Consider the following 24,624-nt stretch of genomic DNA (forward strand, 5'->3'; position numbering starts at 1 on the left):
TTTTGCCATCACAACAGCGATGTTGTTTTTCCCTCGCCTCGCTTCTTCTTCTTCTTCCTCACCCAATTCGCCAGAGCGCGCAGCAAACAACAAAACACACAGTGCTCAAAACCGCGATATCAACGGCCGTTAAAAATCGTTATCAATTGTTTTTCGCTAAATAACGGCAAAATGTGGTGCAAAATGAAGGAAATCACCGAATCAGCGCGTTCAGTGCGAAAAACTAAAGATTTTAAGGCAACTCCAGTGGCCCGACCGTTTAGTGGTCCCTTTAAACGGGCTACATGCCAAACAGAGGGACCTCTAAACATTAGGCGAAGAGGACGGCACAAGGCAGACATCGATAAATCAGCGGCCCAAAGCAACGCTGCAAAGTGTTTGTAAACAGCTGACGAGCCCGCCAGGTGGCGCTCGAGTTCGGGCATTGCCAGATTGGAAAAATCAACCAAATGCTGCCTTTAATGGTGAACGCCATTTTTATTGCAAGAAAGAAAGCCACGGGTTTCAAGCAAAAACGCTAATATTTAACGTGTGATTATTGTAAAAAGACAGCGCGACTATGATTTAACCAAACAACAAGTGTTTCGAGCTGAGGGCACGGCGATTGGTTCCAGAAACCAGCCATTTTTGGAAGATTAACGGAGGTGTGTGGGTTTGGGAATGCCAACCAAAAAAAATGAGGCTCAAGAAATGCCCTGTAATTGTATAATAAATTGGTCTAAAAAAAGTTAAATATATTGCAAAATTGTCAAAGAATTAGTTTACACAAAAGGTCAACCGCATATTGACAAGTTTCTGCCCGGAAAATGCTAGATATCACAATTTTCAAGTGCGATTTTGTGTGTGTGTTCTTGAGGGCTGTGCAAAAGTCTCAAAAATGCGACGCCTGCAAAAAGGGCAGAAATTTATATATTCGTGTGTTTAAAATGGCACAAGAACGTGTTTAAACTTGTTTTCCTGTTCACCTAATAGTTTTTACTACAGCATTTAGATACTTTTCCTTGATTTTATTATATTGAATGTTCAGGAATTTAGTAAGAGCTTGTACTGAGACGTAAAAATATAACCTGTAAAGAGTACACAAATGTTTGAAGTGTCTTAGTTATGCTACATTCGGTGCAAAGTTTAATAACTTTATAACATTGTAATTTAAATATTATTAAAATGCCTCTAGGTGCATATATTAAATATTAAATGACATTTAACTTATATACAATATTAAAAAACATATTAAATAAAATGTGCAATTACTCGTCACGTTTGGAAAGTATAAAAATGCAATATTATTTTGTAAGGGCTTAAAATGCATATATGCAATTCCATCTTAAATGAAATTCTTACCCTTTCCAGCTGCCTTAAAATGGAGCAGTATATTGTGCCGCTGGAGGAGCCCGTCTACTCCGATCTGCAGGTAGTGCAAGTGCCCCAAGATGAGGTGGGGGTGAGTAGTATCAGAAGCCCACGATGAACACCTAGCTAATTTCCTGATCCTTTCAGTCTCTGGTCCTGCAGGATGACCAGCAGTTGGTGTTCAATGACCAGCAGCAAGTGGTCTACCAAACGACGGCTCCAGCTCAATATCAACAGCCGCAGCAGTCGGCGGCACCCACATACCACATAATCGGCGGCGATGATCTTGCCCATCAGCAGCAACAGCACCAACAGCAGCAGCAGCAACAACAACAGCAGCAGCAGCAGCAACAACAACCGCAGCACCAGCAACAACAAGTTGTAATGCATCATCAGCAGCACCAAGTGCAGCAAGTGCAGCAGGTGCAGCAGGTTCACTATCAACAGCAGCCACAGGAGCCCCAGCAGCAACAGCAACAATTGCACATGGAGCAACAGCAGCAGCAACAATATGTGCAGCATCAACCGCAGCAACCCGCCATCCAGCACACGCAGCAGATTTACTACACTTCCGAGCAAGTCCTGCAACCAAATGCCATCGTACAACATATGCAGCAGCAGAAGAAGCAGCAGCAAGTGCTGCAGCAACAACAGTATCAGCAACACGCACCCGCCTACCAAGTGCAAGCGTCGCCCCAAGGGCAAACTCAATTACTACAGAGTCCCCCGCAGCAGCATCAGCAAGCGCAGCAGCCACAAACATTGCAGCTGCAGACCTCGCCACCCCAACAGCAACCGCAACAGCACCAGCAGATTGTCTATCGCATGACCACCACCCAGCAGCAACAGAGACCATTGGGGGTAAGTTAGGTTCCACATAGCCTTCTATTTACCTGTCACTTCTGAAACATATTGACACGATTTCAATACACTTAGATGCTCAACAATACGCACGTGATTGTCCAGCAGCAACCGGTGTTGATCCAGGGGCCGCAACATCAGGAGCTGATTATGCGCCAAGCCATACATCCGTACAACAATCGTGTAGTTTATGCCACTTCACCGCAACAGCAGCAGCAGCAACAGCACGTCATCCAGCAGCACGTACAGCAGCAGCAAGTGCAGCAGCATCAACAAGTCCAGCAGCAACAGCAGATGCAACTGCAGCCCACGACTCAAACAGCCCATTTGGTTCAGGCGCGTGTGGTGCCACAGCAGACGCAAAACGTTGTCTACCAGCAGTTAAAGGTGCAGCCGCAGCAACAGCAGCAGGCTCCACAGCAGCAGCAGCAGCCCCAGTTGGTGGCACAGCAGCAGCCGCAGCTAGTGGCCACCACTGCTGCAGGAGGCACTCAACTGGTACGAGCCTCGTTCAGGAAATCCGCCCGAGGGGGAGCTGTGTTGGCCCGACCGGGCACACTAATTACCACCAGACCTACACTCACGCCCTCAACTATAGTACGACAAGTTCGCCCGCGAGGAGGAGCAGTGGGCTCTGTGCCCGGCGGACTGGTTAGGAATATGCGCCCTGCGGGCGTACGACCCACTCGAGCTCAGCTGGTGGTGCAGACTAGCGGTGGCGGCGAGGGTCAGGCCATGCTAGTGACCCAAGGCCAAATGAAGCACATTACCATCAGCACGAATATCGGCCAGCCGCAACAACAGCAGCAGCAGCAAACACAGCAACAGCAGATGCAGCAGCAGCCGCGCCACATCTACCGCACACACATGGTCACCGATGGAAACCCCCAGCAACAGCAGCAGCAGGCGCCACAACAGCAACCGCAGCAGCACCAGCAAATGCTGATGATGCGCCATGCTCCGATTCGTTACAGAGCTCCGGTGACCACAGCAGTCGCGGCGCCAGTTCAGGCGCCTGCTCCAACGCCCGCAGGTGGAGTCGTCCAAACGAGTAATATAGGCATGGATTTGGAAGAGCGCATTCAGGCGGCCGTGCTCAAAAAGGAGCAACAGAAGCCCCAGCCTCCTGCTCAGCCGGTGGCCCCCAACCAATTACAGCCCATGCAGATTGGAGCGGGAACCACACTGACCACTTACTATCCTGCAGCAGCTGTCCCGCAAGAAGAGGAACAGCAACAGCAGCAACACCAACAACAGCAGCAGCAGCAACAACAGCAAGTGGTGCAGAGTCAGCCCCAGGGAATACGACCACCCAGTGGAGCAAGCATGACTCTGGCGGAGTACAAGAAGAGGCAAACGCTGTCGGCCTCACCAGCTCCAGTTCCGCCTCCAAATCCAGGCCTTGCGCCCATGAGAGCCACGGCACCTGGAACCATGGTTCGCCCACCGGCCAAAATAACACCCACACAACCTGCTGGCGCCCTGCCCCCCGGCACCAGGATCATGCAGCCACAGAGGCCTGTGCAAGCGGCAGTAGCGGCACCACTTCCAGCGCCAGCGGCGGTGACACAAGGATCATCCGTGATGAAGACTTCGCACAATAACTACGAGATTCACTCGCAGCACGTTCTGAATAACCGAGCCGGTCAGGAAATAGCCGAGCGCGACAAGAATAGTGCCAAGATGCTGGTGATCCTGGCCAGCGGAGAGCAACGTCTGATCACCTTTACGCTTCCACGTGAGTCCTGCACGGTGCAGGATCTGCTCGAGCAGGTCGGCGTGCCCTTTGACCACAACACCACCATCCAGTGTGTCGAGCATCGGGGTGCCAATGTGGACTTTGTGGTCACTGTCGGCTTTACGGTGCACGAGTCGGCCAGCGAACTGATTTCACGGGCGGAGGAGAGTCTGCAAATGAACCGTTCCCAGGAGAATCAAGCTGCCGTCGCTGGAGCAGCGGCCAATCCCAATCCCAATCCAGCCACAACCAGTGCCTCGCCTGCCTATGCCCAAGCAAATGCAGCCGCCGAGCAGGCGAAACGCGAAGCGGCCAGTTCGGCCAGTGGAAACTCGACGGTTGGGGCAGTTTCCTCTGCCGGTTCCGCTGGAAGCAATCCGTCGGAGGGCAGGAAACTGATCGACGGTTTTCTGGCCGTCTGCCAGCTGTGTGGATTCACTGGCGTCGATCACGCCCGCTGCGAGCGGTGCAAACGCGTCTTCCCGGAGCCGCCGAAACGCAAATCCTACATGCCCAAGAATAGTGCTGCGTCCTCGCCAGCCTCATCGTCCTCCAGCGAGCCCGTGTCTGCTCTCCCAACGGCAGCGGATAAGAAACGCGAGTTGGCAGCAGCTAGATTCAACAATAAACTGGCTGGAGTGACCTACGCAGTCGGAGTTGGAGCTCGCGGTCGCGGTTCCCTGGCCATGCGAGGCGGTCGCGCCAGGGGAGGCAGACGGGTGCCCGAAGTGGATCCCGTCGTGCTGCTGAGCAGCGAGGATGAGGCCGACGAGGGTGAGGGCACCTCGGACTCGGGCAATGTAAGTTATTTACATTTACATATACCTCTGTCTTGCAATTGTTAATATTTCGTTTTATTTGCCAGCAGCCTACAAGCAACTCCAAGCTGAACTCCAATGGAAACCTGCATGAACTTTCCGCCGCCTTTCCTTGCGACCCAACTCTCCCAGAGATCGATGAGGAGCTTGTGTACAAAGGTAAGACCTAATTATGCCATTCAGATATCATAAACTATACGTGTTCGATTGCATAAATCGATTGTATAAAAAGAACATGGATACATTTTTACTTCGCATTTCAACTATAAATCATTTACTCAGATTCATTTTAATTTATGAGATACTATTTGTGAATAATGAATGAACTCGGGTACAAAGTATCTCTTAAACAACATAAGAATGATAATTACATTTCTAAGATACGTTTTATGGCTAATATACGAAAAAAGATACATAGATATGCATTTGGTTAGAACATCAGATACAAACAGTGATTACAGTATGCCCGTATATAAACGTATCTAAAAGATACAGTACATTTGTTTTGGCAACATTAAAGTGAACAACAGAAAATAATTTACTAAAATTATATTAAACATTAAGCTAGTTTTCGTTACCCGTTTATTTTCGGGCTAGATCTAGCCATTTTGTAGCTAGCAACAGCACTAATGCATAGCAATGTTGTGTGTGCAGTTATTTCGTGTTGGCAACGCCATACGCCTGTGTTGCGTCGCCAATCCGCCAGGGGGCGCTCCAGCCAGCCAGAGCACGCCATTTTTACGGTCGGCAAAGAAGAAGCAGAAACGCAAAGCGAATGCGTGAAAACACATCGTTTTCCTCATTCTTTTGCAATTTTCCCATATCTGCAGGGTTTTTAGTACTTTTTATTTAATTACTTAACGACACCGAGTAGACGAAGCACTCTACCACAATGAACGATGAAGGTAAATGTGTGGGCAAAATCTAAAACTCGCGAGTGAATAAAAAATGTGACTGGTGGCCACGAGGAAAATGTTGCAATTAAATAACTACCACTGGTTTTTGTTTTCTACAATTAAAGATTTCTCCCGTGGCGATGTTAGGGATTTGTCGGATGTCCCTGAAACGGAACAGTTTTCCGCATCCTTGAAGTGCAGCTGCGTGCGTCTGGTGCCCTACAGATTCGAGATTACCGAGCCGGTAAGGCGTCACCCCTGTACCCTGTACCCTTCACTCCTACCCCATTCCACTGTCCTTGAAATGTGTATAATACAATCGAATGCAATCTAATTGTGCATTTGCAATCCCACAGGTATGCTTCACCACGAAGGGCGTTCGCATCGCTGGCACGCTGAAGGACAAGGACGAGAAGTTCGAGCTGAACATCCACAAGCAGGAGGTGATCAAGGTGATAGCCCACTTCGGCAACGTTGAACCCGCCCAGCCACTGGTCACGCTATATCTTCTCAAGACGTGCGCCGAGTACGTGAAGAACCAGCTCAAGCTGCCCGACGATCAGCATCACGAACGTTAGTTTCCGTCCATTATAGTTTCATTCATCGTTTCTTTCACCATTCGGCACTACACTAACTAATGCTAATTGATTCTTTCAATTGTAGAAACCGGTTTCAAGACGCACAGCTATCACACTCGCCGCCTGATCCTGATGTTCGACAGCATATCCGTGTCCGCCCGTGGTAACATCAAGTCGATGTTCAGCTGCGTGGACGAAATATCGTCGACAGATGCCGCCGAGATTCTCGAGAGGATAGCGGACTCCGACCGCAAGACGCAGGACAAGAGCTCGCAACCACCGCCGCGCCAACTGAGAGCAGACGAGCAGGTTAGTCTGCTGATGTATCCGCCGAAGGGAACGGGGGGCCTGTGCATCCGCATGGAGGACTACGTGTGCCTCACCAAGGAGTCCTACCTCAACGACATCATCATTGACTTCTATCTGCTCTGGCTGAGGAACACGCTGATTCCGGAGCCACAGCGCGACAGGACACATATCTTTAGCACATTCTTCTACAAGAGACTCACAACGCTAACGCGCCCAGCGGACATGAAGCAGACGGCAGCACAGAAGCGGCACGCCAGGGTGCAGAAATGGACCAAGGGAGTGGACATCTTCGAAAAGGACTTCATTATAGTGCCCATCAACGAGCAGTCGCATTGGTTCCTCGCCATCATTTGCTACCCCAACTTGAAAGGGCCCGTCACGTTCGATACGAATCAGCCAGTGGAGCCGCAGCAGTTGAAGCGCCCCAGAGGCAAGAAGGTGTCCCTGCAGATTGGCAACACCACCATAACCCCGCTGACGAAAAGGGGAGAGGGAGGACAACTCCCAGCGGCGCTGACAGCGGAGAACGTGTGCCGGATAGCAGACGATGAGAGCGAAAGGGATGAGGCGGAGGGCGATGAGAGTGACATGGCCTCGGATGACAGTGAAAACTCCAACTCGGCCAAGGAACCAGCGGCCACGCCCACTTCCACGACTCCCAGCACCCCCAGTCTATCCAGTTCGCAGCCAACAGCCCCCGGACCAGCGAGGAATCTTGCATCCGATGATGTGCCAGCCGTAAAGCAACCCCTAATCCTAATCTTTGATTCCCTGGCGGGCGCTTCGCGTAGCCGCGTGGTGGCCACATTGCGAGACTATCTCACATGCGAGTACCGGGTGAAGAAGCCGGATGCGCAGGCGCACGTCTTCAACAAGGACAACATGCCGGGCCACTGCGTCAAGGTGCCGCAGCAGAACAACTTCACCGATTGCGGCCTATATCTGCTGCAGTATGTGGAGCAATTCTTTGGCGAGCCAATCAGAGACTATAGACTCCCCATCAAGCAGCTGACCAACTGGTTTGACTTTCTCACGGTGACAAAGAAGCGCGAGGACATTGCCAATCTCATCCAGCAGCTAATGGACGAAGGCAATCAGCAGCAGCGACTTATTCTACCAGTGATCGAGTTCCCCACGCTTAATGGCCAGTTGGTGGAGTATCCGGAGGACACGGAGAGTGCCGAGTTTGAGGAGGAGGAGGGCCATGACGACGAGGATCCAGCCAGTGAGTTGGTAAGTTTCTGTCAAAAATGTATACCTGTTAACGGTCACGGTCACTAACTATATCCTTTCCTTCAGCATGATGAAAACAATGCCGGCACTGACATGGAAGTGGACCCTGTGAACGAGGAGCCAGCGCTGGCAGGGAAAACCGCTGCGGTTGCCCCTGCGCCCACAACTACGGCAGCACCCACGGGTAAAAGATTCGTGCTGAAGCGGCGTCTGCACAACGGATCCGTCTCAAGTCCGAGCAATGGAAACGGGGAGGCTAACAGTAATGGCGGTGCACTGATACCCCAACTGGTGAGCACGGCGACCGCCACGACAGGCGTTTCGCCCGGAGTCGCTCACCTGGCACCGCGCGGTCCCAGCGGAGGTCTAAAGATCCGCAAGATAGAGCCGTAGCATCAACCTATTCTCGCCATGCGAGCTCGCGATCCGGATGCGCATATGACCCACCTGCCTGCGCTGCTCCAGCTGCCACAGCTGCGACACCACCTGTAAATACGCCATTACATTACATCGGTTATTAATTTTATGTATTCTAACGTTTGCCTCTAAAACTACACTAAACTAAAACTATAAATAAAGACTAAAGTACTATGTATGAAATACAAGAAACTGGTGTGTGTGCTTTTTAAGCATATATTGATGGGGAAAAGGGAGAATTTTTATTGAAAATGAATTCTATGCTCATTCAAATTGATTTGACTTAATCCCTGAATTAATTTACAATTTCAATGATCTTGGAATGACTGATTAATTTCAAACAGCCAAATTCCAGTTTGAATAGATTACAAACAGAGATAACAAAATTAAGGGTTTTGAGTTATTTCAATAATGCCTTACTTGTTGGTTCTAGGGGAGTCTTTTCCAGCACCACTTTATTTTACAACGAATTTCGTGGTCGCCCTTGCCCAAACCAGTTTCGCATGTCTCGCCATGTAGGCTAGAATCGCCATGTAGATGGGACCTACATGGTGGGACTCCCCGAGGCACGTTTATGAACAGAATGCAACTTCAACTGAAATATGCATAAAGGAGTTTGCAGACTATTAAAAATATTGCATGCGCGCTCAACTTGCATTGCAGCTTTGAATGGTTTTGCATAATTTTGGTTAATCTTTAATTGATAGCTCCCCAACCCGCGATTTATTCCATGTAGTTACTTTAGAACCTACATGGCGACCTACATGGAGACGGACACGCACACACCCGCACTCGTGCGTGTAAAGCAACAACACACACAAGCACGCCTCCATGTAGTTAGCAGGCCAAAAAGTTAGGTTAGACTCACAGCTGCTCGCGCGAAGGAAGGGGTGGGAAGGCATGAAAAAAAGAGAAAATAGTAATGGGTGGAGAAGTAGTGGAGAGGCGAATGGCAAGCGCAAAGCGAATGGAAGAAGGAAATCGATGTATCGATAGAAACGCGGAAAGTCGTAAATTAGGAGGGAACGCATTGAAATTAATTACAAACTTCCTAATTCAACATAAATTATCAATTTATTGTTATGTGTGTTATAAAGTACTCTTCATATCTGAAGTATTGTGTTTATATGAAAGGGCGAATATATTTCAAATATCGTTATTAGTCTGATTTTGAAACAAAAAAATGCATTAAAAATATGTTTTATAAAACATAAATACACATTTTAAACCAAATAATGTATAAATTGAATGTGAGTTACAGATTTTTGATGCAAGACAGTTAATGTTTTAATTATTTTTTGATATATCCTCTTAAAACTATCGCTTAGGAAAAATTAGCCTCCGGGTGACTCATCTCTAGTGAACCATCGATGCCAGGCGTGTTGACGAATTTCAGGCCACCACTAGTTATCGAAAACCTCGATAATTTCTTCGCCGCGTTTGCTGCTCGCTGAAGAAAATAAAATTAACCAGGAGCGCAAAAAACGCGAATCGCATATTATCTGCGCAGCTAGCCAGATTAACGGGATCGAAACGGGTTAGCATGCTGATTAATCAATCGATCGCAGCGGATTGTTTATTGCGTGCTGCTGTTGTTGTGAAATAATTAATAATATTTTATGGCAGATGGAGCCCCTCTTCGTGTGACTGTGTGTGTGTGTGAGCCCTGGCATCTGAGTGTATGCGTGCGTGTGTGTGAAAAAGAAATTGAGGGGGGAAAGCAGAAAGAAAGGAAGATGCGCTGGGAAATGGGCGTCTCTAAAGTTAAATGACACTTTCGCACGTAACTGAAAAATATATATACGTGTATTAATAAAAATAAATACACACTGGCCAGCAGGCAAAAAACGGAGGCGGAGAAAAGCCGTCGGTCGTCAGCCGCCGCGCGCATGCTCCACAAAATTGGTAGTTTAATAAACGGCTATGCTCGCCAACTAAATCTGGGCACCATAACCTTTCATCGCGTGCCATTATTGTGAAAAGCGGAAAAAATCCAACTGCCCAAGAGCCGTGTAAATTGCACATTATAATTGCAAAATAATCGAGTGCAGTGTAGTCAAAATAGTAGTGCCCATTCGCGGGAGCGAGATGGCAGGCAAACGTGAAAAACTGAGCGGTTCGGCTATTGGCTGGAATGCACCAGTGCCGTCCCACTCTGGCGCACGCCTGTGCCGTTTGTCGGCTGTCTGTTTTGATTTTCTCTTCGTGAAAATAAGCGCGCGAAAGGGGTGCTCGTGTACTTTCTTTTGACCTACCGTCCACCCACTCGACCCACCCCCCACCGCCTCCCCTGCGCTGCCCAGCCCCTTGCGTGCATCGGAATGTTTGATAAGTGATAAAGCCAGATGTTTGTGTATATATCGCCGCCAAATGTCCCAACACTTACACACACACATGTTGCACATATTGTGTATTTTTTTGTTGTATTTCTTCGCTCGCTCTTTTTGCCGCCTTTTGACTTTCGGTCGTGTAATTTGAGCCTAATTCATTAACGCCTGACCACATTCGTTATATATACAATATACGCAGCCCGACTTCCACGCAGAGAGCTACCAAAGAGGCCCAGGAATAGTTTTTAGTCACATCTCTAAAATCCCGCAGAGGAGCAACGTTTCCAATAAGCAAGCATACATAAATGGTTTCTACTTTCATTGGTCTATTAGGTGAGCTATAGTTCTATCAAAACCAAATCAATGTAAATTAAATTAAAATCGATTTTTTTAAGTTTACTTAAATAGAAAACTTAAAATAAAATCCGGTTTCGTACCAGTTTTGTATTCTAGTAATATAAAATACTAACAAATGCTTTAAATGTAATTCAAAATTATTTAGAAGTTATCTACAATTAATGACAATGTTTTTTGCAGACATTCAATCATGGTGGGAGATACCGTGTATTTCGCATTTCTGTTCATTGTTTAGTTCCGCCTTTGATCTGCCCGACATCGACATCGAGGTGAGTACCTGATAAACACTTTCTGAATTGAATGAATCTTATTGAACGCAATCTTATAAACGCACAGGACCTCGAATCGGCGCTGCTCTCCGATGGTACCAGCGATGAGGATCAGGTCGCCTTAGTGCCCGAGTTAATTGTGCGCCTGCTCAAGGGCTGCGATGCGCTACAGTCGGTAGCCAAGGAAATCACACACAGCAACTATCAGATGTTCTTGCGTCGCTTCCTGCGCCAACAGTGTCGCCTGCACCAGACCGAGAACCACTTCGACACGGACATTGACTTCCAGTCGCTGCCCGTGCGCAAGCGCCTGCACATCCTGCACGACCTGTGCCACTTTCGCCTGGACTCCGCCGATGTGCAGGTTATCCTCAGCAATCTAGAGGCGGACAGTCTGCGCGTGGAGCCCCTGGGCTACGACGCCAAGAACTCCGGCTACTGGTACTTCTACGGCACGCGACTCTATCGGGAGGACAAGGCCACTGGTGGAGCGGCCGCCTCCAGTTCGAGTTCGTCCGGTTCGGGATCAGGGTGCGCCGGAGCCTCAACTGGCGGAGCATCCAATAGCAAGGGCATCGGCAGCAACGGCACAGTTTGGCAAGTCATCTGCTTCACCGAAGAGGACTGGCAAAACTTGGCCGCCAAGTTTAAGACATCGACGAACGCCAAGGAGCGCGAACTCTTTCACATACTCGATGACAACTTTCTGCCCAAGCTGCCGCAGCTTTTCCGCGAGCGTGAGCGTTTGAGGCGTAGGAAGTGAGTTAAATACCTTTATCTTAATCCAGTTTACATTTATACTCAACGTATTCTGTGAAGCGACATTGCTAATGAAATAATATTTTACTTAACCAGACTTTTGCAAGTGCGCAACTCCAGTCGCATTCGCAATATCGCGGAGTTAAAGGCGCGCCAGGAGGAGGAGCGTCAGCGTCGTGAGCGGGAGAATCTCTACCAGGAGCGGCAAAACGCGCACTGGTTGGCACCACCGCAGCAACAGCAGCAGCAACAACAGCAGCAACAGCAGCAGCAGCATCAACAGCAGCAATCGCAGCAGCGCACACGCAGACGGTTAGCACGCCAATGTTCCTAAGAAGGCTGGCGTACGCGACGGCCACATCCATCCTACTCACAGAACAGGAAGCAGAAACAGAACAGATACATTGAACTCACTTGCATACCAAAAGCATCTTTGATTTATGTTTTCAATTGATCATTTGAGTTGCCGTACTTTTATAATTTGTTAAGCCAAAATACTCTTCGCTTACAATTTGTGTTGCTGCAGTTGAGAAACCAAATCGACATCATCAACATCGACGATAAACCCAGGATCAGCATAGACGGAACGAGGATCAGCACTTAATTTGAGTTTTGCCCATCATTTAATTTTGTATATGGAAGAATTGGTTGGATTTCGTTTTCAAAAACAAGCTGTAAGCATGCTTTTTAATCTATTTCTATTCGATATATGCATTATCTTATGGTTTAAGTTTATTTTAAAGAGAACTTCACACTTTCATCCCATTCACGAGACACAGACATTGACAGATTCGTATCAAATAACATCTTGTCATCAATTTCTCGTATCTTAAAACGCTGATTCAATCTTAAAATTAATTCATCAAAATTAACTTGTAACGTTTGCTTCTATTTAAAACCGTGCAAACGATAATATAATATTGAAACGCTTTAAAAACGGTTTTAGTGATACATTATCATATCCTAAAATCCATTTGTAGTAAAATTTAATCTTCATTATAACCAAATAACATACGGAAAGTTAATTATTAATAACATTATTGTGTTTTTCTCAACTGCTTGTATTATAGATCCCAGTCTACGTCGACAGCTAGTGGTATTTCAACCTACGCAAGCTCCCTGAGACGAACAACCACAACTAATTCGAGCGAATTTCTGTGCCACAGGGAAACCTTCTGCCTCTCGCCAGAAAACGACGAAGACGACGACGACGAGGCCCTCGACGCGGAGCAGCAGTCAGATCAGCCAGAACAGCAGCAGCAACAAGAGGAGCAGCCGCCCGAAGAGGAGCAGCGGCAAGAACCAGAGGAATTATTAGCAACCTCAGCAACTGGCGACGATTTTCGCTCTCCAGAAGCGCCGAAATCGCAAACGCCGGCGGAATTGAAGAGCAAGAGTAGTCACCACCACCATCATCATCACCACAAGAAGAAAAAGTCGGGCAAGAAGCAGAAGAAGCGACATCATCGTGATAAAGATCGTGAACGGGATCGCGAGCATCATCATCATCATCATCGGCGGCGACACAAGCATGCTTCAGAGGCAGACGAAGGCGAGGACGACAACAATAACCACAACAGCAACAGCAATAGCAACAGCAACACCAATAGCACCAGCAGCAACAACAGTGTCCAGCCAAAGCGAAGACGTAGTGGTCAACAGCAGCATCATCAGCAGGCAGAGACTGCCGAGCCCAGCACTTCTCTAAGTCCCGAGGACAAGGAGAACTTTTGTAGGCAGCTACAACTTCTGGACACCAATTCGGCGGCCATTGCGGTGGCCACAAGTATCGCCGATCTAAGTCTGCCCTCGCCGGTGGCACATGAGAGCGAAGCCGAGCAGGACGAGCAGGTTGATCAGCCGGCAGTAGTGGAAGCACATCCACCAGCAGTAACTTCTTCAATGGCGCCAGCGGCAAATGTGAAGTTGCCTGGCAGGCAGACGAACAATTCGCTCAGTTCGCTGACTGGAAACATCTTCATACCGGGAGGAAGCGCACAGCAACAGCAGCAGCAATCGCAGCAGCAGCAATCCCAGGAGCCGCCGAGCAGCAGTAGCAGCAGCCACAGTGGCACCACCACGACAGCCAGCACTGCGCGTTCCAAGAAGCAGAAGGCCGTGCTCAACAGCACCGGGAGCAGCAGCACCAGCAAAGTGGCTGACAAGGCGGATCGCAGCTTGAGCAAGACGGAGACGGGCAAGTCCAAGAAGTCGGCCACGGGCTCATCGGCGTCATCGTCCTCCAGCAAGGCGGAGCGCATCAGCGGTGCCTACTCGGACAAGAGTGGCGATGAGTAAGTGAGGGTGGACAGTTTCGATCCCCAGACACAACACAATCGTACTATCCGTTTGCTCTTGGCATATTCTTTAATCATTCCTTATGCTTCTGCTTGCTGTTGGAGGTGTGGGCATCATGTCATAGATTTACATCTTGTTTAAGCAAAAATTAAATCCTAAAGAACGTAAAGACTTATTCAAGGTGTAATTTCATATATTATGCATAAGCTTTCATGATGCTCAACTCTGGTATTGTTGTTGATTTTGATTATTGAGTTTGGGCCCTATGCTGCGGTCTTGGTTCCTTTCTGTCACAACTTCTCCTTCCTTGATTGTAAATTTTCACAATCCGTTCTTAAGTTCTTAACTTCCGTTCTTAACTATAAGGCATTGCATGGTGTCGGCTCAGTACATCCACTCACCCATCAAATTGTATATAATATGATCAATTGATTAACATATTTATCATTGTTATTGTAAACTTTTGTACCCACCCGCAAACACAAACGCAAAAAAAAACATTTCGACTGTTGATCATCAAAAACCCAAAACCCCGATAAAATGTAGCCATGTAAATAGTAGCAACCGTAGCACCACCAACAACAACAGCAGCCTTAACAACAACAACAACCACCATAAGCACGCGTCGCACCACAGTCACAACAACAACAACAACAATAGCCATCCAACGGCGACATCGGCTACAACAACAGCAACAACGACAACGTCGCAGGGATATCATTACAATTCGAATCATAATCATAATCAAAATAATCAGAACCACCAAAACTCCCACACCCACTCACACTCACACCACACCCACCATCATCATCATCACCATACCACTAATAATTACAGTAACAAACATAAAACCAAATCGCACCACTCCCTTGCCCACAACAACAACAACAACAATAATCACACAACAAACGCAACAAGCACATCACAACTCCACCCAGTAACCACAAACAACAATTCAACGTACAACTCCTCCAATCATGCGAATATTCTTAGCTTCACCGAAACGGAAGAGGTCCTGCAAATCGGGATGCACAAGGTGCTCGTCTACGTGAAGAACCATCGCGATGCCTGGCCTTTTGTGGATCCCGTGGAGGAGGATATAGCACCGCGCTACTACTCCATTATCAGGAGGTTGGTACTTACCCAAAACCTATTTCAAAATGTAATCTGTAAAATCGCTTTCCAGACCCATGGACCTGCTGAAAATGGAGGACAAACTGGACAGTGGGGAATACCACAAATTCAGTGAATTTCGCAACGACTTTCGCTTGATTGTCAACAACTGCAGATTGTACAATGGGCACAACAATGGTACTGTTCCACTTTAACACACATATTTAATGAAAAACTAATTTACTTTTATTCTACCGCAGAATACACAGAGATGGTTAACAATCTGCAGGATGCTTTTGAGAAGGCCACCAAGAAGTACTTTGATAATCTCTCCGACGACGAGGATGATGATCCCAATCTGAGCTATCCCGCCGCTGACTCCAAGATGAACGTGTTTCGCGAGAAGTACTTCAGCAAGAAGGCGAAGGAGGAAACGGAGAAGGATGCGCCAGGTCGGCCGGAGAGCAGCGCTGAGGAGGATCTCAGCGAGATCGAAGCGGAGGTCCCTCAAAAAGCCCAAAAGCGCAAGCGTAAGGAGAAAGACAAAAGACGTAAAAAGAAGACCAAGAGCAAGGCGGATGTGGAAACGGATGATGAAGATATGGAGACCGAAAGGGAACCAACCCCACCACTTCCACCTCCTCCGCCAACCAGCAAGAAGAGCAAAACAAGCAAGCTAGGAAAGGAAAAGGAAAAAGATAAGGAAAAGGAGAAGGATAAAGATAAAGATAAGGATAAGGAAAAAGACAAAGAAAAGGAGAAGGAAAAGGAAACTTCTTCATCCAAGCGAGGACGAAAAACTAAAAGCGATAAAGCCGCGTCCAAATCCAGCAAAAAGACCAAAAAGGGGACCAAGAAGACTTCGGCCGATTCGGATCCTGAGTCGGATCCGAGCGACAGTCGCGAGAGCGAGGATTACAGCGATGATGACCACATTTCGTTGGCCAAAACTAAATCCCTGGTTAAACCCACAGCTCGCACGATAGCGGCCCAAAAGAAGAAATCTGTACCCACAGAATCCAAAGTAAAGATGCCTACTCCGGTCAAGCGACAAGTGAAAGGCAAGGGCAAAGGTGGGCGCAAGGCCAAGGACGACTCCCTGGAAAGCGACCAATCCGATGTGGATGTTAAGAAGCAGCTGCCACCAACGGCAGCTGCCGCTTTAGCCGATTCCGCCGCCGAGCTGGAAGAAGATGCGGATGATCCGCCCAGGGATGAAGACGAAGATGAGGATAGCTCGCGGTCGCGAAGCATGTCACCATTCAAGGTTGATCTCCACAAGAAATACTCAAAAAGTGCCCTTAACGATGATCTCTCCGAGCTGCTGACCACCGTGAAAAAGGTTCCCTCCGCGGAAACCACAAAACTGAGTGCCCGGCACCAGGATGAAGCGGATGAGGAGCGATCTTCCCGAGAGTCTGACGGCGACTTTAAATCCTTAAGCAACAGTAGGGCCAGCTCTGAAGAGCGTCCGCCAGTGGCGAAGAAAGGAAAGAAGGGGGAAAGCTCGAAAAAGGAGAAAGAAAAGAAAGGCAGGGATAAGGACCGAGACAGGGACAAGGAAAAAGACAAAGATAAGGACAAATCCCGCAGCGCAAAGCATAAGAAAAGTAAAGACGAATCCCCACTTTCAGCGGCCGCCGCTGCAGCCGCAGCAGAGCAGGCCGAACTGGAGATGCTGTTGCCTTTCATGGACAAGTACGATGTGATCAAGTACCGACGTAGTCGTGCCGCCCTCAGCGGTTCCAGTGCATCCAACTCGTTAGCACCCTCCGAGGATTCCAAGTCAGCGAGCACGAAAGGCAATAGGGAGAACAAAAAAGCTTCTGCGAAACGAGAGAAATCTCCTGATGCTGTGGAGCACAAGCGCGGGCGGAAAAGCAAAGACCAAAAGCGATCAAAGGAGTCGGATAAAGCGGAAAAAACTGATAAAGCTTCAAAGGCCGACACCGAGAAACACTCCGAAAAGTCGAAGAAAAAGGAGGAGCCACTGAAAGTAGTGGAAAAGCCGCCAAGAGAAAAGTCCCCCGTACCGGAATCAGCTTCGGAAACCATTAAGGAACCTCCAGCTCCAACTCCAATACCCACATCAGCGGGCAGTAAGGTGAAGGAAGCACCAGCTAAAAAGGAGCCTAAGAAAAGACCCGACAAACAAATGCCGCCCCCTCCGAAACCTGCCGATAAACCAAATGAAAAGGGATCAGGCAAGAAGGCTTCCAGCAAAAAGGCAGCCCAAAAAGCGGGACAACCGCAGACCAACAATAACACAAATCTTGAAGCATTGGATGTGGAAACAGAACAGACCCTTAAGGACATAAATCGCTGGCTGGAACACACGCCCCGCTTCACGGAGTTCAGTTCGGCCAGCAATTCACCATCCCGATACAATCTTCTGGATGACTTCGACTCGGGAATCGGTAGCAAACTGGATGCGGCCGATTTTCGACGACCAGTGGCATTGGCGGCTCCAAAAGCGGAATTGGTACCAACTAAACTGGCTGAGGCACTCAACGAACTGGTGAGCGAACCAAAAGAGGCTGCTAGCAAATCGGAATCGGAGTCGGTGGCTCCAACTCCTAGCAGTGTGAGTAGCAGCTGTGGTACTCCTCCGCATTCAATGCACTCAGGGAACTCCATTGGAAGCACATCCGCCACTGCGGCTTCCAGTTCAAATTGCTCCAATAACTCGATGCCCACTCCATTACCCGTGGCGGTTACTCCCACGCCAACGCCCGCGCCTCCGCCACTTCTTCCGATTCCCAAGCCAAAAGAGCCGAGCACCACCCAACTGATCCTCAATCCACCACCGCCGCCTCAAGTTAAACAGCAGCTGGCGAAGGAGGCCAAGCGCAAGTCCCTGAAAGAAAAGCAGGCGGCTCAAGCTGCCCAAGCTCAGCAGGTGAAAGCCAAGGCGAATGTTATGAGAACCATCGATAGGCTTCAGCCAGGCAAAGCGAAGGGAAATCTTCTGCAGAATGTAGTCGCCGTAAAATCAACAGAGGAGGGCGGAGATTCGCACGCGGGTGTAAATCCAGTGGCCACCAAGGTTAAGGAGCTGAAGAATGCTCTTATCACGGAAACGTGCGAGGGAGCACCGAAACTGAGTTTGGGTACGGTTCTAAAGACACAGGACTTTACGTTGGGCAAATCTCTTGAGGAAATGTCGGGAAAAAAGGACGGAAATGAAGACGATAGTCCAAATGAGGAAATCAAACCGGAGAATGTTTCCACACCGACAACACCGAACGCAGAGGCTCCAAAGCCCTTCGAAGCCCTTCTCGAACTCAGTAAAATAGGTAAATCCACAGAGCCATCGAAATCGGAGGCTAGTCAGAAGGAGAAGCCCAATCTCAGCGCCTGGCTAAAAGCTTTCGGTGGCCCAAAGGTTAGCAAGAAGTCAGAGGAGGAGGAAAAGCAGCAGACGCCGGCCCAAGATCTTCAAGGTGATTCCAAGGTGGATCCGCCTGCTCACTCGCCAGCTGGTGATAACTTCTGCCTACCAACAGTACTGCGCCCAAGGAAACCGAGCACTGGCAGCACGAATTCAGAGAGGAGTTCCTTTAGCCAGGATCCAGATTCCCCTAGAATCGCCATCGATGAGCGTTATGCATCGTATGCCGCTGGTTCTTATACCTCGCCGATCGGTGCCTCACCCATTGGCGCATCCCCTATTATGGTTTCTCCTAAGCCCAATGACGATATGGGTAAACCAGCATCACCTTATCCTCTAAATGGCGCTATCAAAGTGGGCTTTTACCAGGACACCACGACCAAGAGCAGTCCGGACAAGAGCTGCAGTCCCAGAGAGATGAACTCGCCGTATCCGCAGTACTCGCAGCATATCTACTCATCCGCCTCGTCGCCTAATGTATCCACTCCGGATATGAGTGGAACGTCCCCTTACGGAGGAGGAAACAGCTACAATCCTTCGGGCTCCGAGGCTTCTAAGACTCCAGCGTATTCTTCCACATCCCCGCTTCCAATTTATGACCAATACAAGCAACCGCGCTCCCAGGAATCGGACTACAACTCTTCCATGAGTCCGAGCACACCCAACCCACATTCGCCTTATCAGCAACCCCAAAGTTCTCCGTACACCACCCCGCAGCAGTCGCAATCGACACACCCGTCGCCATATCATGGCCAGTCGCCGTACCACCAGCAGCAGCACTCACCATATCATCCACCCGCGGCGCAGCAGCAACAGCAATCCTCGCAGCCTTCGCACAGTCCGGCAGCCCATCAGCAGGCTCTCAGTCCCATGCACAGTGTGGAATCGCCGGCGTCCTCGGCAGCAACGCAACCGCCCACTCCGTTGGCTCAGTCACCGGCGGAACAGCAGCACTCGCCGTATCAGCAGCCCGTGTTATCACCTTATCAGCAGCCGCAGCAACAGGTGCAGCCGCCGGTGGTACCGCCAGTTCAACCATCCACTGGTGCTCAGGCAACAACGGGTAAGCATTGATTTGCTTAACTATGGCCAGCATTTTCTAATACATTTATTTATTCAAGCTCTGGGCAACAATGGTTATGCGCCCCCTCACGATAGCTACCAGCAGCTTCAGCAACAACAGCGATCCTTGTATAACCCAGCCACTTTGATTAATCCTCTGCCGAGCGCTGCGTCTTCAACAGCTTCCATAACAAAGCCTAACAATGACTGGAGTCTAAATCGTAGCTTGTTGCCGCCCAGTATTACGAATACTGTAAATCAGGCGGCACAGCAGCAGCAACAGCAGCAGCAAGCTGGACAGCTACAACAGCAGCCACAAATGCAAGCTGCGCAGCAGCAGTTGCAGTCAACACCTCAGCAGCAGCAGCAGCAGCAGCAACTACAAGCAACACCTCAACAGCAGCAGCAACTACAAGCAGCACCTCAACAGCAGCAGCAACTACAAGCAGCACCTCAACAGCAGCAGCTGCAAGGATCCCAGCAACAGCAACAACAGCAGCAGCAACAGCAGCAACAGTTGCAGGCACCACAGCAACAGGGGCTGGGCCATCAGCAGCAACACAAACCGAAATACCCAACCTATGCGCAATATCAGTCTACTAATGCCGCTGCCAATGCTGCAGCTGCAGCAGACGCCGTGCAACAGCAACAGCAGCAGAAAATTGCGCCTCCAACATATGGCAGTGATATGGCCACATTTATGCAGCATCAAATGCAGCAGCCACCCAAAACGGATACCTTAATAAATCCACTAAAACGACCCGGAGAGGAAATAGGTATGGATTACAGTGGAAATGCGGCCAATAAAATGCAGAAAAGAGAGGAGACTCCTGCGCAGCAGCAACAACAGCAGCAACCAGCCCAAAACCAGACGCCATCCATGCTCAACAAGCAACAGCAAATGTTTAATAGCTTCCTGGGCTCCATGGCATTCGGCAAACCTATTGGCAACATAGCGCCTGATAAAGCATTTGAGATGTATAACCGAGCGGCGGCCATGGGATTCCCCAAGGACTTCGCAAAGGACAATAGTTGTCAGCTGCAGCAGCAACAGCAACAGCAGTCGCCCCAGGTGACAACAAACAAGCAGCAGACGAGCCAACAAACGCAGCAGCAACCGCAGCAGCAGTCCCAGCAATCGCAGCCACATCTTACTCAGCTTCAGACGGCGCTCAGTCAAAACTACCAGCAACAGCAGCAGCAGCAAACGCAGGCGCAAAAATTGCCGCAGCAGCAACAACAGCAACAGCCGCAACAACTCAACTACCAGCAACAGCAGACACAACTTAACCATAACTATACCGCACAGCAACAGGCAACTGCAGTGGCGGACAAACCTCCCGCAGCTCAGTCGACAGTTGCTGCTGCGGTAAGTGAAACGAGCAGCAACATGATGAATCTACCCTCTACCGCGCACCAGCATCATCTCAGCCAGACGCATCACCTCGCCGCCTACAACAAGCCAACGCCACCGCCTCCCCAAACCTACAGCAATCCTTTGATGCAATCGATGCTTGGCTATGCCGGAAACTATTTCGACAAGGCCATTCCGCCGGCAGCACACATGTATAGCGCTTCGAGCTCTGCGGCTTCGGCTTATGGCAATCCGGCGCAGCAACTGCCGGGTAATTATGTTCCCGGCAACAACAATCCCGCTCACCAGCAACAGCAGCAGCCACAGCAACAGCAGCAAGCTCCTGCTGTTCCGCCAGCAGAAGTCAAAGCTCCAGCGAAAAGGGGACGGAAAAAGAAGGCAGCTACTATTGCGGCCGAAGCTGCGGCTGCAGCTGCCAAGCAGCAGCAACAACAGCAGCAGCAACAGCAACAGCAGCAGCAACAGGCGCAACAGCAGCAACAGGTGGCCGCCCAGCAGCAGCATCAGCAGCAACAAGTCTCAGCCCAGCAGCAGCAGCATCAACAGGTGGCCGCCCAACAGCAACAGCACCAAGCCATGTCGCAATACAATATGCCGCAATCAGTGGCTTCCGCGGCCGCTGCCACCAATAATCAGCTGCAGGCGCATGCGCAGGCGCTGCACCAAGGCTTCCAGTTGTATGCGGGTTTAAAATCCGGAGGCGTATCCTCGCCCGTGGGCGGTTCAGCAGCTACGCCGGTAAACAGTGGTTCCACCGGCAATCAGACGGCGGCCGATGCGGCAGCCATTTCCCTGAAAACATCGACAGGGGGAATGGTGCCCGGAAGTGCCTTCAACTTTGCGCCAACCCCAGGAGCGCTGGGCTTGTACGGTGATCAGGCCGCTGCAGCTAGCAGCTATTTGGATCAATTTAGAGATGCTCCCAATCCCTACTACATGCCACCGGCGCCGGCCCACAGTGGCACAGCTGCGAATCCGTCTGGAAATGCGGCGGACAAGAGTCAAAATCCACTGAACACGGCAGCCGGATCGTATCCGTTCCTGGCGGCGGCACATCCATCATCGCGGGCAGCTGCTGCTGCAGCTGCATATCCGTTTGCCGATCCCAACTCGCAGTTGTACCAGCAGTACCTACGGCGCGATGACTTCCACACGCGGATGATCTTCAACCAGAGTCTGCTGGGCGGACCGGCAGCGGCGGCGGCAGCAGCCGGATATGGTCAACCGCCGCCGCCTCCATCCGCCTATCAACGCGCCGCTCTGGGCATGCCAAAGCCGTATGACATCAACCGGCAGTCATGGTTTTAGCAGTACGCCAGTGCCGCCAACGTGGATCTCCAAGGAGACGACCTGACGGGGGCGGCAACTGGAACAGCATCGGGACCAGCAGCAGCTTCATCCTCGACAGCAGCTACACAGCGATGAGATCGAAAGAGTGGGCAGGTTTAGAAAGGTTTCAAATCCACATGCTAATTGGTTCCAAAAAGGTTAACAAACACCAGAGTTTTCGTTTCGTTTTCGAGCTTACATGGAAGAATTTTAGTAGGTGTTTTATTTTTTGAAACTCGCTTTTTATATTGTACATTTTTTATTTATGCTCAAAAAAGCATACAAATCGTGAAATAAGAAAAGCTACTTCTTTGGCAAAATGTTTGGCATTCTAACATCTATTTAGTTTCAAGAACGAATAAGGTAATCATCCTGCAAGAAGCAAAGTTTGCGTTATGTGTAAAAGTAAGTGAACTTTTTGAGGTGTCTTTGTTTTGTACTGATATTTGATATTCATTTTGGAGACTCGAATTCCACTGCCCCCATCCTCTGACTCATTTTTGTATTCTATGACCATTTTCATTTGTGCAATGTTTCCTTTTGACTGCAGTTGCGCCCTGGACTTTGGCCACGCCTAAAGAGCAAGTTTGTTGGTCTTTAGTTTGTAAACTTTCAGTAGTCTGTAGGTTTTAAGCCTTTTGTTAATGACAATTAATTTTAATAGCTTTAGCTAATTAGGCCTCTAATCTAATTTAATTGAACTTAATTTGTTTTAAATGCTTAACAAAGGAAACTAAGCAGAAAAGCGAAAGAGAAATAATGCAAAAAATTCAAAGAATTACTCTAAAGCTCCCCCTGACTATAATTAGATTTTAGTTTTTTCCCGAACCTAACTCGTAACTATAGAACTCGTGTAAATTAACGACGATTATTAGTTTTATTACTATTGATTATGTACTACGACTATTATAACTATTATCGATTCGTGCTGCGGGCGATTTGTTGAAATATTTATTAATCCAACTAAACAAAGAGATTCGCAACACACAACTAAAGCTAGATACGAAATCTAAGTGAGGTACACACTTTTAGTTTGTAGAACGCCAAGCAGATGTATAAATTTTTGTTAAATATGCTAAGTAACAGTACGGTCTAAGCAGTAAGTGTCCCATCAATTCAAATAAATCCATTGTAAACCCAAACAGCTCACATATGTGCAACATTCCGCCTCAGACCCTCATCCCCTCCCATCTTCCCAACTTCCCTAATTCCCAACTTTCATTATGAAAATCCATTTGGTGTACATACAAGAGGGAAAACAGACATGTAAAACCTCTTCTCGTTTTTACGCATCTCAAATTGTAGCTTTAAAGTTTAAACCATGTAAAAATCGATATAGATTTGACGAAAAGCAAAACAATTGAAATTTATGAAATATGAATGAAAAAGTGTCTTAGTCGCTATTGAGGGCGAACGGAGCCGATGAATCGAGAAGGAAACGCATTAACCGAGCGCCCATAATATTATTAATGGATAAATATATATTAAATAGTGAAAACAATAAACACAAGAAACCGTATTTAATTAAGTTGTTAAAGCTTTCGTTTTGCAAACGTACATTTTAATTAATTTCCCTACGATAACATAGTTGATAGAACACAAATGGAAGAGAAGCGATGCGATGCGTTGCGAAATTGCGAAGAGACGGTACCTAGAGCATAAAAGAGCAGCAACAAACATATTTAAAGAACCACAAGCTAAATATTATATTAATAATGAATATATATACATAAATTATATATATATATATACAAACATATATATTATATGCAGTAAGTGCAGCCAGTGCACATTATACATAAATCTGTATGTATAGGCAACAGCAGCAACAAGAGTAAATTACAATAAAGAATTCTATTGCATATTGTACGAAAAAAAAAGAAGACAAAAATCCAAAAGAACCCATGTTTCAAATCAAGTTGATAATTTCGCCGAGCAATTATTATGCAATTTGAGGCTCTCGACACGGCACGCGTTCATTTGCATACAATTGCAGTCCGGATTGCAGCGACTACTGCTGCCCTTCACCAGCTGGTGTGTTCTGCTGTTCTGGCGTTCTGGTGTTCCCAGTTTCCAATTCCCAGCCAGCAATTGCAGACAGCTGTGCCAGCTTGCTTGCCGATCGAGCGGCTATATGATAT

The 24,624-nt window shown here is 48.4% G+C and overlaps 2 protein-coding genes across 8 annotated transcripts; both read left to right on the plus strand.

The window, feature by feature from the left end:
* The first annotated feature begins 36 nt into the window (after nucleotides 1–36).
* Nucleotides 37–8,392, plus strand: LOC122618525. 4 transcript variants are annotated; one of them, XM_043795019.1, is made up of 9 exons: nucleotides 37–644; nucleotides 1,351–1,441; nucleotides 1,498–2,211; nucleotides 2,287–4,749; nucleotides 4,815–4,926; nucleotides 5,789–5,907; nucleotides 6,020–6,236; nucleotides 6,327–7,783; nucleotides 7,850–8,392. In XM_043795019.1, the coding sequence occupies exons 2-9, from the start codon at nucleotides 1,361–1,363 to the stop codon at nucleotides 8,174–8,176; spliced, it is 5,490 nt and encodes a 1,829-aa protein (XP_043650954.1). In that variant the 5' UTR covers nucleotides 37–644; nucleotides 1,351–1,360; the 3' UTR covers nucleotides 8,177–8,392. The 4 variants fall into 4 exon arrangements, with proteins under 4 accessions (XP_043650954.1, XP_043650955.1, XP_043650957.1 ...); XM_043795020.1 differs by having other exon boundaries at nucleotides 4,818–4,926; XM_043795022.1 differs by having other exon boundaries at nucleotides 1,351–1,435.
* A 1,214-nt stretch (nucleotides 8,393–9,606) lies between these two features.
* LOC122618467 (protein split ends) lies at nucleotides 9,607–24,381 on the plus strand. Of its 4 annotated transcripts, XM_043794924.1 has the most exons (10): nucleotides 9,607–9,737; nucleotides 10,730–10,863; nucleotides 11,068–11,156; nucleotides 11,224–11,915; nucleotides 12,012–12,227; nucleotides 12,986–14,209; nucleotides 15,207–15,344; nucleotides 15,400–15,524; nucleotides 15,587–19,780; nucleotides 19,839–24,381. In XM_043794924.1, the coding sequence occupies exons 2-10, from the start codon at nucleotides 10,836–10,838 to the stop codon at nucleotides 22,460–22,462; spliced, it is 9,330 nt and encodes a 3,109-aa protein (XP_043650859.1). In that variant the 5' UTR covers nucleotides 9,607–9,737; nucleotides 10,730–10,835; the 3' UTR covers nucleotides 22,463–24,381. The 4 variants fall into 4 exon arrangements, 1 of the variants encoding a protein (XP_043650859.1); XR_006326029.1 differs by lacking the exons at nucleotides 15,207–15,344; nucleotides 15,400–15,524; nucleotides 15,587–19,780; nucleotides 19,839–24,381 and having other exon boundaries at nucleotides 12,012–12,589; nucleotides 12,986–13,011; nucleotides 13,082–13,196; XR_006326030.1 differs by lacking the exons at nucleotides 15,207–15,344; nucleotides 15,400–15,524; nucleotides 15,587–19,780; nucleotides 19,839–24,381 and having other exon boundaries at nucleotides 12,012–12,589; nucleotides 13,082–13,180.
* The last annotated feature ends 243 nt before the right edge of the window (nucleotides 24,382–24,624 follow it).

Source organism: Drosophila teissieri, chromosome 3L (genome assembly GCF_016746235.2).
Source record: "Drosophila teissieri strain GT53w chromosome 3L, Prin_Dtei_1.1, whole genome shotgun sequence".
Classification (NCBI taxonomy): Eukaryota; Metazoa; Arthropoda; class Insecta; order Diptera; family Drosophilidae; genus Drosophila; species Drosophila teissieri.

Excerpts from the sequence above, each read along its gene's own strand:
- LOC122618525 (XM_043795019.1), top strand. The coding sequence starts at position 1,361 with ATGGAGCAGTATATTGTGCCGCTGGAGGAGCCCGTCTACTCCGATCTG. Across the intron at positions 1,442-1,497 it reads TGCCCCAAGATGAGGTGGGG|TCTCTGGTCCTGCAGGATGA; the intron begins GTGAGTAGTATC and ends TGATCCTTTCAG. Across the intron at positions 2,212-2,286 it reads AGCAACAGAGACCATTGGGG|ATGCTCAACAATACGCACGT; the intron begins GTAAGTTAGGTT and ends CAATACACTTAG.
- LOC122618467 (XM_043794924.1), top strand. The coding sequence starts at position 10,836 with ATGGTTTCTACTTTCATTGGTCTATTAG. Across the intron at positions 12,228-12,985 it reads CAGCAGCGCACACGCAGACG|ATCCCAGTCTACGTCGACAG; the intron begins GTTAGCACGCCA and ends CTTGTATTATAG. Across the intron at positions 14,210-15,206 it reads TCGGACAAGAGTGGCGATGA|CTTCACCGAAACGGAAGAGG; the intron begins GTAAGTGAGGGT and ends GAATATTCTTAG.